This window comes from Cygnus olor, chromosome 21 (assembly GCF_009769625.2).
Source record: "Cygnus olor isolate bCygOlo1 chromosome 21, bCygOlo1.pri.v2, whole genome shotgun sequence".
Taxonomy (NCBI): domain Eukaryota; kingdom Metazoa; phylum Chordata; class Aves; order Anseriformes; family Anatidae; genus Cygnus; species Cygnus olor.
Genome location: NC_049189.1, coordinates 3,998,305 through 4,011,511, shown reverse-complemented (window position 1 = coordinate 4,011,511; position 13,207 = coordinate 3,998,305). Strand labels below are relative to the sequence as shown.

The 13,207-nt window shown below is 42.8% G+C and overlaps 1 protein-coding gene across 7 annotated transcripts in view; it reads left to right on the top strand.

Annotated features, from left to right (window-relative positions):
• The window catches only part of RERE (arginine-glutamic acid dipeptide repeats), a 232,261-nt gene that overhangs the window by 153,062 nt on the left and 65,992 nt on the right, over window positions 1-13,207 (top strand). For all 7 annotated transcript variants that reach the window (XM_040533319.1, XM_040533315.1, XM_040533316.1 and 4 more), the window contains one exon: window positions 3,897-3,995. In XM_040533319.1, the coding sequence (XP_040389253.1) occupies window positions 3,897-3,995 (99 nt within the window). The remainder of the gene's footprint in view (window positions 1-3,896; window positions 3,996-13,207) is intronic.

Genomic DNA, 13,207 nt, shown 5'->3' with positions numbered 1-13,207 from the left:
TCAAGTTGCTTGCCAATAAAGTGCTTATATATATTAAATGACCAAAAGCAATAAGCAGAGAATGATCCATCAGCCAGATTGAAAGAAGCAGATTGAACTTGGGCACTTACACACAAATACATTTTTCCTTTTGCTGCATTATCCTGCTCCTGGCACTTAGAAAAGCATTTTGTCCCTTGATCAAAGTCACATTTTCAGGAGACTCCAAACCCGGACAAGTTCTCTTGTTTTCACTTCTGTTTGTTTTCTCTTACATGACTTCTTCCTTCTGTCTGTGTTCATGGGTTTTGTGGTTTGAATGTAACCACTTGGTCAGAAGCTACTGCTCCTATCATCTGGTGGTGGTTTGGGGCAGTTCTGGCAGCCTGGAAACATGGAAATTTTTCGGTAACCGGCAGAGTCGCCTGTTAGCCCAGTCCTTTCTTTCTCTGTCTGATTATCTGCAGACTGAGAGGTTTGGGCAATAGGGCAGCCAGGGGAAAAAAACAACACTTGTTGTTCCTTGAGGCAAAATACAGGTTCCCTCCACCTTACAAAGGGGCTTTGGCAAGGCTGCGTGTTTTGGGAGGGAGCAAGGAGGGAGAAGGAACAGAAGCTCTATTCTCTTCACGCTGTCAAATTTCCAAAATGAAAAATCTTTTAGGTGGTAGCACACACAGAAAAAAGCATTTGCAAGGTGAGCTGGCAAAACAAACAGTCCTTTTTACTTGAAGATGGATGTGTTCCCAGTTCTGGAGAGCAAACAAGGAGAAAAACCTCTGTGTGCCCAGTAGAAAAGACATCTTATTTTCCTGCCTTTAAGTAGGTATTGCATACCAGAGGAGGCTTAAAAAAAACAAGTTACGAAAGCTGTTTAAAGGCAGTCGCGTTGTTTGAGTGTTGGCACTGAGCACTGGCACTGCAAGTCTGCCTTTCGGCTCTTATCGTTTGGCTTGCGGGAGGTGGGCTGAGAGCACTGCTCCTCCTGCGTGGAGCTGCAGTCCTGGTAGCTGGCACTGACGTGGGCAACAAGGCTGGTTTGTGAGCTGGTTTGTAAGCTGATGCTCTGCTCTGTGTCAGGAAATTTCACCTGTGGCGAGGTGTTTGGAAGCAGTGATTCCTATGAAGTCATCTCGGGTGATGCATCGTGCTGACTTAGAGCAGCGTGAGGTGCTGTGATGGCCCTGACGTGTTAATGCGTCCTTTGCAGCAGCCTGTGGAGATGGGAGTTGGGACAGGGGATGGGGAGGAGATGACTTTTTGCAAGCTGGTTGCTCAGTGAAGGTCCAGATAGTTGTAGTTACTGCACACGGTCTCTGTAACTCTTGTAGGCACCACATAGAAAGCTGAATAGAAAATGGTCCTGGCTTAGAGTTTTCTCTCTTGTTCCCATTACATTAGCCAAGCGCTTGTTTTATTGCAGTAACACCCTGTACACGATTGTTACTTCAGCTGGTGGTAAGGGAAAAAATGTTCAGGCATGCAATTAAGGCAACGCTGGTGATTGTTCTAAATCTCAATCCCAGGCTCTGATCAGAGGTCTTTGTTCAGCAGTGACCTTTTCTTCTTAGAAGTCCTTAACTTTCTTTAAAAGACGTCCCTTGAGCACAAACAAATCCTGGATGCCCCAGTGACTTGGGGCAAGAGGTAGAAGAGCACCTTCATCAGTTCAAGGCCTGCTCCTACTGTTCCTGGAAGATTCAAGACAATTTGTACCAAGTGTTACCTGTAACGTGCTAATTTCTCTTCTAACACAGCCGATGACATCTCCATGCCCACCAGCAGGAGGTACGCAGCGCAGCTCTAGAGGGTTGTGCACTTGGGCTTTCACAGCTAACTTCAGTCCTCGGTGGCTTTGGACCTCCCAGGTGTTCAATAGCGATTGTTTATCAAATTGTTTTCTGGAAACTCAGCTATTCAGGTGTTACAAAGGAGGCTCCACATTACTTGGAACTGAAATTTCACCAGTAAATAGAATAAATTAGCTGTTACTTTCAATATGTTTGGGGACCTCACTAAGGAAAGTAATTCCTAGCATGCTCTGCACTGCAGATGGATGGGCTTTGCAGGCTGTCACAGTCTGTTCTGTGGCATCCATGACCAGAAAGCTGCGATGTTAATAAAATAATTGGGAAGATTGCATGCTGTGATACATGGTACCCCAATTCCACCATTTTGTGAAGTGCCTCTGTATGATGGACCATGGTGCCTTGTGTGAGCTCGGCACTCTGTCCTGGGACGTTTCCTACCCACTTACGATATTATTGAAAAAGCGAGCCATGTTTTATAAAAAAAAAAAAAAAAAAAAAGGCAGTTTGTGTACAGATTCACCAGCTATTTAAAACCTGCAAAGGCCCGAGTCAACAAAAGCCAGGACGTAAAAGTGAGGGCCATACAGATGTGCGTTGTTCTCACAGCTGCATGAGCCCTGCTGGTGGTGCAAGGCTCCGCTTCCGCCTTGCGAGCCTTCACCACGGTCTGCAGTGGCCCTTGCAGACCTGTTGAATGTTCTGCCCTATCATTCACAGAAATAATTTCACTTTTGACATAAGAAAAATGAGATTTTTCTCCCATCCTCCTATAATCAGGTTTGGTATAACCATATTAATAGAGACAAAGTAGTTAATACCTTGTTGCTGTGCAGTAATTGTATCTTCATCCCTGTTCAGTTCTGCAGACTGGGACAAGTTCAAGAATTGGAGTACTCATTGAAATATTTTTGGAGAGGGATGGGACGTAGGGCTGGCAGCACAGATGCTTCTAGAGGGTGGGATGCAGAGAGCTTGGGATACGTTCAGGGCAGGAAGGAAAAGCAGGCGATAATGTATGGAATTACAGTTTGGTTATTGCTATTATAAAGAAAACTTTTAGGATCTATAAAAATCTGTGATGTTAGTCAATAGCTGTGGTGTCCGTAGCACCTTGTTTAGCAAACTCGCTCTTGTCTGTGCAGGGAAGTCTGCATGCAAATCCTTCTCCCTTCTGGGTATGGGAAGATAATTCAGTTCTGTCACCCCAGCAATGTGTCTTTTTCTTTTAGATCACTTTCCGAAGATATAGAGCAGGCTCCTGACTAGTCCTCCAGTTCTTAAAATCCCACTGTACTTTGAAGATAGGACAGGCGATAAATCTACAGCGTGCTAAATGTTTTCTATCAAGAGTTAAGAGCTGGAGATTCTCCTGGGCTCGTTGCTGAATGTTTTTTTCAGTGTAGTTGTTTTTCTACCTCACCCTGATTCAAATGTCTACTTCAGACAGCTTTTGATCATATACTTACCTACTTTTATGGTAGAAAATCAGGTACGGTGTAGGCTGTGACCATCTGAAACAGTAATGTCAATGTAGACGTTCCTACTTGCCTTTATGTACTCCTCTAGTTATCTGCAGAGGCTTTGTGTTTCTTTTCCATATTTGTTTTTCAATAACACGTTGATCTTTGCAATGCAGTAAGAATCCTGTAAAAAGAAATTTCTGGGTGGTAAATCTGACATCCCATAGCTTATAATCGCTCCTGTATGTTAGGTTTTTCTGGTTGGCTATACTAATTGGAACAAAATATTGCTGTGTAAAATACAACTTGTTTGAAAAATGCTTTGGAGCTTTTTACAAATTTCCTTGGAGTTTATAATGTAAAAGATGTATTTTTAAAATATAACCAAAAATATTCAGTGCTTTATGGCCTCAAACATCATCTGGGAGAAATCCAGGAAGGAGGGGGAAAACCATACTTGTTTTAATGCTGTCTCTGCTACTAATAAAATTCCAATTACCTTCAGGTTGTTTAAATTTCACTCCATATTTCAACAGTAGAAATAATTAGGTGTAGAGCATCTCATGTGGCCCCCTTTAGTTTTTTCTCCAATATCGGATCACTGCTAATTCCATCGAATGTTCTATTTGTCTTCTTTATTTTTTAGCTACACGAAAGTAACTATGATGCTGGAAAAGCCCTGCAGCGGTTGGTGAAGAAGCCTGTGCCCAAGCTGATTGAGAAGTGTTGGACTGAAGATGAAGTGGTAGGGAAATGAATTATTCCCTTGAGCCTTATAGTTCATGTTGCTTCTCTCATTCATTTTATTTTTTTCCTAAAGAGGTTATTTTTATGGGAAAGAAAAGACGCAAATAATTTATTGCACAGGATACATCTTTGCACACTCCTGAGTTAGTGGACTCTCATTCAGGGTACAGAACTTTATTAGGCTATTTTTCTAATACAGAATGAGAGGAGAGGATCAAGTGGCTGTTGTTGAGAGGACTCTGTAGAGCAGATGAACAGCTGGAAAACCTCTGGGCTCTAAATTTCACTTCCACTTTCACCTCCAGGCAGGCTGGCCCCATCCATAAATTGGAGTAGGACAAGATGTAAAAAGGCACATGAAGTATTGTCCTGGATTTGTACCTGCTGGTGTAGGAGGAGGCTCCCAGCGTCAGCACAAGTCGGCTAATGGGAAGCTAGATAGCAGTGTTTTCTCCTAAACCGAGTTTTAAGTCTCTTTTTCCCTTCATACGGGATATTAGAAATTGCTTGCTGGCATTGTTCTTGATGGATGAGTCTTTGACAAAGAGCAGACCAAAAGGAGATAATAGGGAAGCTGGGATTTAGCCACGCCATCTGCATGCATGCTCAAGTATGCAGGACTCGTCAGGCTCCAAAACCGTGCCGAAAACAGCGCATCCATCTTAAACAAAGCTCCCAAAATAATGTATGGACATGATGAATGTGGGGCGTACAGTAAATATACAGCACAGCATCATGTCCTCACTGTTATGGAACTTGGATTTGGGTCCATACAGTTTAACATCCTGGTATTCTGCAAGCCTCATCCACATGCACAGCGTAAGGAGGAACCAGCATGCTGATTTCTCTGGTGTGTGCAGGTAGTTACAGACCTCTAGGGTATTTGGTTGGGGCCGTAGTGCCAGAGGTGAAGGAACATGTCAGCATGTCATTCCTTCCTTCAGCCAGAGGTTAAGGTTTTTGGTCTATATGACTTCAGATGGAAATTTCTGCTATTGATATTAGCCTACTAAAAGAGTAAGTATTAGCCTATTAAAAGATTCTGCAGTCTGATAGTGGGGGGGGGGGGCGGAACTTCTGACCTGAGAAAGACACCTCTTCAGAAAAGCTCTAATTGCCAGAGAAGGTGCTGGGAAAGCACTCCACATTCCCAGTCAAATGGACCACATTTTGTATTCCGGTGTCTTCTTGCAGGATTTGGGGGAGATGATATCTGTGCAAGAATTAAAAAGGCAAAGGTTTCTCCTTGTGGTTTGTTTGTTCTGCAGTTTAATTGCTGCAATTGTGAGATTGCTGCTGGCTTAATTTTTATGTGTATGACATAATGCAACTGTGCTTATTAAAGTGTTTTGTAGGGTTATAAATCACACGAAGTTGGGAGCAAACTCTAGATTCTTAATTTGCTGACAGCTAGTAAACAAGCAGATTCTTATTCTTTCTGAATAAATAGCAATATTTGTTGCATTCAGCACAAAAGTTGCATTTTCTGGCAGCGTGTGGAAACCAAATGCTGTTGTTACAACCCTTTGTTTGTCAGACCTTGCAGCTTGAGCTCACACAGAAGTACTTGACTGCAAACAGGGAGACACTTGTGCATTTTTGCTATGTGGGAGAAGAGAAGTGCTGAACGAGTTCACTTGGATTAAGTCCTAAAAATATTTTGCATTTTAATGCTGCTGTTAAATGCACTTAACAAAATAGATTTATGTGAGATGTAATGTGTAAGAAGATGGTGCCTCCTTAGCAAGCTGACTAGGCATGTCTGGGTTGGTGAAAATGGAAAAAGGTTATTTCCTAGCTCAATAATTAGGTGGTGGTGCGCACTAAAATAGAAAATCAGATGGCTGAAATTTAGCTATGATAAAATATTTATCGAAGAAGAACCTCAGACTCGCTTGTGGTTTTTACCTTTCACTGTCCAAAAAGCTGCTTCTCTCATGTATGTTAATAAATATGGTTTAAATGGAAGGAGAAATTCAACTCGTCACGTGTACCCACCAGGTGTCTAAATGAAAAATCTGATTCGGGGCAAGACAACATGGTTCACGTAAAAGAGATGAGCAAAGTTTTGTGAATTCCTGTTTTTTTTTTAATGAATGAACTTTTAAGGTAGTTAATTGGTAGAGTAAAAGTACATTTGGAAACGTAAATAAAAATACAATTTGTGTTCTTTTGTTAAGTAATTAAGCTGGCATTGGTGCTGTAAAATAGAGCTGGTAATAGGTGGTGTTTTTATGGGCTCTTAACACTTTTTAATTATTCAGACGGTGGCTGGAGAGAGTTTTTTTAAGCTCTAGTTTATCTGAAAGCCTTTCAAGGATTTATTCCAATGAATTGCGTGTACTTGCTCTCTCCTCATACATACCCTTGTGCAAGAGCTAGATTAGGGCAGGCCAGGCTGTGTAAACCTGTGTTCAAGTCGGCTTTATTCAGAAGCCCAACAAAGAACCTTTGTGGTAAGGAGGGTGCCTGAAGTGGTAGGGTGGAAGAAGAGTGTGTGCTAGCACAGCAGCAAGGCGAGTAGAGGGTGAGTAAAAAGCCTAGAACATGCTTTCCTAATAAGGTTTTCAGCGATCTCGTCACAAAAGGGCATTTGGTTTGGGGCGCTGGCTGTTGGAACAAATGCTTCAAGTGCCTTGTGCTCGCTGTGTTTGTCCTCGCGCTGTCATTACCTCCGTTTTCTCTGCCTACATTCTTTCTGTAGAATGGTTAAATTGAACGCTGCCAACTCCTCTTCTTCTGTGCCGAGGGTTTTTTTTCACTCTCCTTGTTTTTTCCATCAGCTGCGCTATGCTGAGAATGCCAGAGCTGCTGCAGCTCAGGGTTTTTGATCAGCAGTCCGTGTTAAATGGTAGAGAACAGAGCCTTGCGAGCAAGAAAAAGCAAAATTTACTGAAAAGTGAAACATTACTCCAAAAGTACAGCCCCTGTGAGTGCAGACTAATGATCGTTAACTCTATAAATCATTGTCAGTCTCAGCTCGTTTTATCATATTTGTTCCTGTTCTGTTCCATCCAAGTTTCCAGAAACACTTGGCAGCCCTCCAGCCTCGGCAGAGCCAAAGATCAAACTGTGCTCTTATTTATAGACAGCTAAGCTCCACCTGCAGAACTTCATAGCTTGTTCGTCTCCGGCAGTTTGTAGAAAACTCCAGATTAAAGCAGCTGCACTGCACTCCTGAGCCTTTCTGGGGCTTGCAAGGCAAGTTTCCTTCTCGTTGGCTCTGCAAACCTGCAGCAAACTCCTCCTGCGCCATACGTAGGGTGCTGCAGCTGCACGGGAGCTCCACAGCCAAGTGTTTTTCAGAGGAAGAGACTGTGTCAAACCCCAAATCTGGCCAAAATAATTAAATTTCAGGGAAAACCTTAGTGTTAAGTGTGCCCCCCCCATGTCGTGATGGGAAGCAGTGAGAAGGAGGGAGCCTCTGGTGATGTGGGGCTGGTGACCTGAGAGTGGCACTAGTGAGGGAGGTGGAAGACCTGGGTCCAAACCATGTCCCTGTTTGTGCTGGGCTTATCTCCTCTTGCAGCCCAGCAAATACCTACTGAGTTACTTTTATAATTCGTGTGAATAGGCAGGTGCCACACTAGGCACTAAGCTCTGCTTAGTTAACCTCCTGAACTGGGAAAGGCTCTGTAAATGACCAGCTCCATCCCAGAATGGCTGAGGCTGGAGGCACCTCTGGGACCACCTGGTCCAACCCCTGCCCAAGCAGGGCCACCTAGAGCAGGTTGGCCAGGACCACAACCAGAAAATAATTAATAAAACTAAGTCACAGCTTCCCTTGTCTCGTTTTTTTCCGCTCCTGCGATTCTGATCCTATAATATTCTCCTTCCCCCTTGTAGACCCCACAACAACACATTCCCCCTTTTGTTGTTATGAGTTAATTTTCTGCCAGCCCTGTAAGGTCAGTGTCTGAAAAGCTTTGTTGTAAGAAGAGGTGAGGTGTATGGCCGGGCAGAGGGAAAGGAGCACCGGGGCAATGTCAGGTTAGCAGGTGGCAAAAGCAACCGAAGGGGAAGTGTGGGCACACTGATGGAGGGAAACAACTGGCTCGGTCCAAAAGTCAGTCTTCAAATGCTGTGCTTCCTTAGGTCAAAAATCCTCCGAGTTGGTTGGTGTGTTACTTGCATGAGTGTTTTGAGTGAGTTTCTACTGTGCCAGGGTGGTTACTGTAGTTCCTTCCTCTGTGTCTATGATAGCCAGGCTTTGTCCAGCACAGGTCTCTGCAGTTTTCAGGAGGATTTGTGATCTGATGCTCTGTGAATAGCTCAAATTTATTGTAGTTAGCATTTAACTCTTTCTGCAGACTATCCGTTGCCCAAAGATTAAGCCTTTTTTGTTAATTAAAAGCACTTTGCTGCCTGTGACTGATCTATCCGGTAGGAGTTGCCTTGCAGTGATCAGAACTGATTAAAATAAAGGATGGAGGTTATTTTTACTACTGATGAAGTGGTTACAGAGGTTTAGATCAAATTAAATAGAGGATAAAATTTACCACTGATTGAATTAAACGGAAGGCTCTGTAAATATGAAGATGGAGGTTTGCTGTCTCCCTGCTGTTTCTAAACCCATGGCTATTTTTAAACCTTTCTCATTCCAGTACGTATATTCGGGGGCACACTGAAAACCACAGTCTTCCTTACTGCCTAATAAAACCAGCTGAAGCAGCTCCTTCACTGATGCATCTAGAGGCAGCTCTAAGAGCAGCTGCTTCCTGTTTATAAAGGCTGCTGCTCCACCTGACAGCATCAATCTCCAGCATGACTTGGTGAGCAGGGCTTGGTTTCTCTTGCCATGCTGACAAATTTACTCCTGCAGACAAATTCATCGAGCAGTTGTGGTGCAGAACGCCGCAACGAAGCGCTTTCCAAGCAAGCACCCCGCAGACCAACGTTGTGCAGCATCACCTGGTGGGATCGTGCTTGTTAGAGCTGGGCTGCAGTGCCAGCCAGAAAGCAGCAGTGAGGTTCCAGGTGGATGCTTGGTTTGGGAAGAAGCCACGCAGCGCGCTGTTAGGACAGAGCAGGTTGTTTTGACCATGAATGCCATGCCTGATGTGAATGGCATAATTCTGGGACAGGGGGACTGACCTCACCCCTCACGCACTTGACAGGCCGATGTCCTTCACCAGTGCGAGGTTTGAGTAACCCCATTTCCCTTCATTTTCTTCAGCTGTCTTCTCTAGTCCCCAGGACCTGGTAGCACGTGGGCTCTGTGACGCTCCGGTCTGCTCATCCTGCGTGCAGTCATGGGCTGTGGCATGGGCAGGACGTAGTGTTTGCCTTTCAGTGCACTGAGACAGCAAAAATGCTTTGCTGGAGCTCAGCCAGGATTGTTGGAGGGGAAGAGAAGTAATCTGTTCTGCATCTCCTGGCCACCTCTAAAAGTGGCTCTTTGAGTCTCTGACAGTACGGGCAGTTTTGATGCAACAATCAGTGATCCCTATTAGGGATGGGGTGGTGCTGGTCAATTAACCTTCTCCAGATGGAAGTATTTCAAAAATTACGTTGAAATTGTATTTTGAAACATACCGACTTAGAGCTTTTTGTCTATCGGGAATGACTGCAACTAACCCCGTTTGTGGGCACCTGTATTTGAACTCTGGAGCCTGTCTTGAGGACTTGCCGCTTCGCTTTCCCCATGTGCCAGACCCAGAGCAATGATCTTGAGCTGCTTTCAGTTTAGTTTGACTTGAAACACCCCCATTTTCTGCTGTGGTTTCAGTGGAAATGTTTCCCAAGAAAAATTGTCCTAATGGGATTTCCATTCTCTTGGGACGAGACGTGCTCTGAAAGCAGCTTTGATAATTTCAGTGATGTTCAGAACAATTCCGAGCTTACGCTTGCTCCTGGTCCCAAAATGAGCTGTATCTGCACACTTCCATTTCAGATAAATAACCTATCAAATGACTGTCATTTACAACGGATACAATGTTCATCTGAAGTTTTAATTTAATGAAATAGTTTTCAATTCCGGCGTGCCCAACGTATTGGGAACAGTGAAGGAAATAGTCCAGTTCTAGCTGTTCTTCGCAGAACAGTTCTCTTTTTTTTGTCTCTATTCAGTACATGCTTTTTTTGTCTTTTTATCGAAAGTACCACCAAAATCAATACAGCTTACAGGAGAGAGAAATACAAATCAGAACTAAAAGAGAACCTCTAGTTTATTAGGTTTTTAATTAAACATGATGAACACATTTTAAATAACACAAAGGCCTCAGGCAGAGCTGCATCTAATCGAAACAGATTAAGTCACCCGTCCACACTTGGGTAGTTATTAATTCTGTTTATTTATGCATGCTTGCTGAAGGCAGAGTTCACTGCTGCTGTGTTGCAGTTTATTGCACAGGGAGGCTTTTGCTGCATGGAATTGTGCTCCTAATTAGCATTCAGATGTTGATTATGAAGAACATTGGTGAGGCTAATTGAACCACCTCTAAAATTCAGGGCTGCCTTCCAAAGTTAAGAGAATCAGGGTGAAGCAGTAGTTTCCGCATTATTTCTTGGACTCTCCCTCCTTTTTCTCCTCCCATTTGTCCCATCTTTCAAGAGATGTTAAAATTCTCAAGACGAAAATGTAAAATGTTCCTTAGGAAGGAGGTTTTACTCGTGCATCTCCATGCAGAATTGCTGATGACACACTGTGACATCCTTGATAACTAGCTTTTATCATGAAATATGCTGCCCTTTAAATATTTTACATTGCTTTTGATGTAGAGTAGTTGAGGTAAACAACCTAGATTCAAACAACCTCTTAAATTTATGTGCAGGGATAGTTAATCCTTGCTGGCGATAAACCTTAATTGGCCATGTACATGGATTTACAAGTTCATAAATTTTAAAATATCCACACCTGGCTTCAGCTTAAAGCTCATTTGTCATAAAATACAAGTGGAGATCTGTCTGCCAAAAATGACAAGATACAGCAAACTAATTCCCTAACGTGTTTACGAGTGTTTGTAATCCAGTGTAGCTGGTCAAGAAATTACTTATGCGAAACACACGTACTTATTTGCCTGGCTTTTCTGCCTGGAATCATCTTCAAATGTCTCTCATCTGCCCTTTTCGGAATATCTGCTCATGAAAACATTGTTTTCATTGCTCACTCCTTTGAAGCCAGCCTTTTCAGTTATGCTGGAAGACAGAGCTGCTTACTGGGGCAAAAATACCATGAATTTTATTTACTGTTTATATGGCAGCTATAGAAAATGTGATTCATAGCAAAATTGAAACAGAGCCTCTTGAACGGTGAGAAGGGAAAAAAAAATCATCAAGGGATATTTGAAAAGGAGGCTGGCATTGCGAGGCTGCGTTTGAGTAATTGAGTGGGCTTAGAAGGTTAAGATATCGCTTGCTGCTTGGTTTTAATTTTTTATCCATAAAAAGTAAACATTACAGCTTCTTAGCAGAGTACCAGTTCCTGTTAATGTTTTCTGGACTTCAGAAATTAAGCCGTCCGATGCTGTTTGCAAGTGCGTTAGTCAAAAACAGCTGAAAATTAACTGAGGATTGAAAGAAAAACAAGCCATGGTCTAGTAAGTCCTCTATTTTAATAAGAATAAAGCAAGTCTTAGTTTAAGAATAAAGGTGGGAATGTACAGTCCCGACTGTGGCATATTCTAAGAACTTAGGCTGTAAAAAAAAAACAAAAAGCCATCAGTCCTTCTGGTAAAAAGTAACTGATGAAGGATGAGACTCGTCTGCTTGGGGGGAAAAAAAAACAAAAATCAATTATTTAAGAGTTGCATAAAACTCCAGTTACTTAGCAGTTGACAGATACATGAAATTATGAGGTGTAATACAGCCAGAAAATATAATGTATAATCTGGCTAGGAAAGGTGAATTTAGCTTAAACACAGCTTTTTAGACAAAAGATATCCATCTTTTGGGTTGTGATTAACTTGCATCAGTCTTTGATCCAAGCCCTTGTTAAAGGGATCAATATTGCACATACAGCACTGAGTTTATCGTCAAGTCCTTTTGGAAATGAGACAGTGAATTAAAAATCAATTATACGTGCAGAAAAGTTTGTGTAGGGCAATCAATTTTGTCCTTTTAGTTTGCAGAAAGATTCCATTGTTTAACCAGCTGTGAAGAGGAATGAATTTTAAAAGCCTCCAGCAAATGAGATAGCCCAAATGGGGTGGGGGTAGATTCAAAAAAAAATTATTTCAGCATTTCATGTTCAGCAAAGGCTGCCTTCAGGGATAAATCTATAAATCCTGTCAGTGACCTTGGCTTCAAAATGGGTGATTTCACTGCTTTCGTTAATCTTGATCTTTCCACAGCTGCCAGATAAGTTAGCCTTTTCTTAACAATATCATTATAGTTTTTGTTTGCTTTGTTTAACTGCCATATGTTTCTTGATTCATCGTCTTTCTGCCTTCATGTGGAATATTTTTATCTATTAAGTACTTACCATATTGCTGATCCCCCAAAATAATACAACAAATATTTACACTGGCCAGTTGCCACGGCTCAGAGGGCTATTTCTGCGTGGGGCCAGGAAGCTAAACTCCGAGCTGAACTCCTCTATAAACTAAATAATTTGTAGGTGCTTTCACAAGCTGGGCTTTGGTTTTGTTTCCTAAAAAAAAATAGCTTTGTAATAGGGAGACAGAAGCACAGTTCGCTGTTGCCAGAGGGAAGGAATCTGCTGCCTGGAAGATTAATAAATGCTCTAGCAGTTGATTGTTGAAACCATGTTTTTCATCTCATTTTCAAGGGCGTCTTAAAAATGGAGATCGCTTACACTTCGTAGCGTTCTCGATCATCTTTCCGTGTTCATTTCAAAACGAGAACAAGACACTGGGGGACTTGAGAGATTGCGTCTGTTCTCCCATCGGGCAGAGTGGTTATTTTATAAATGAAGAGGGCCAAAAAAGCTGTCCTTCGTAGTTTCTTAGCAACAGAGCCGGAGTCGGGTTTAACGTCCGCGCGTACCGTACAAGTGCTATGTATAGCAGCACGAGCTGTGCAGCTCGGCAGCGTTGCGGCTGAAACAAAGGGCACTCACCCAGCCTTGGGCAGGGGAAGAAAATCAGCCCAGCGCACCCATACGATGCACGGGCTCGTCGTCTTCCTCCTCTTGCTGTCAGATGATGTTCTGGGCAGGGGCACAGTGACTGTCTGCACTGCTCAGACATCTAATTCAGATTTTTGTCTGCTAAGAGATCTGGAATCTGATTTAAATATAATATCTTCTGT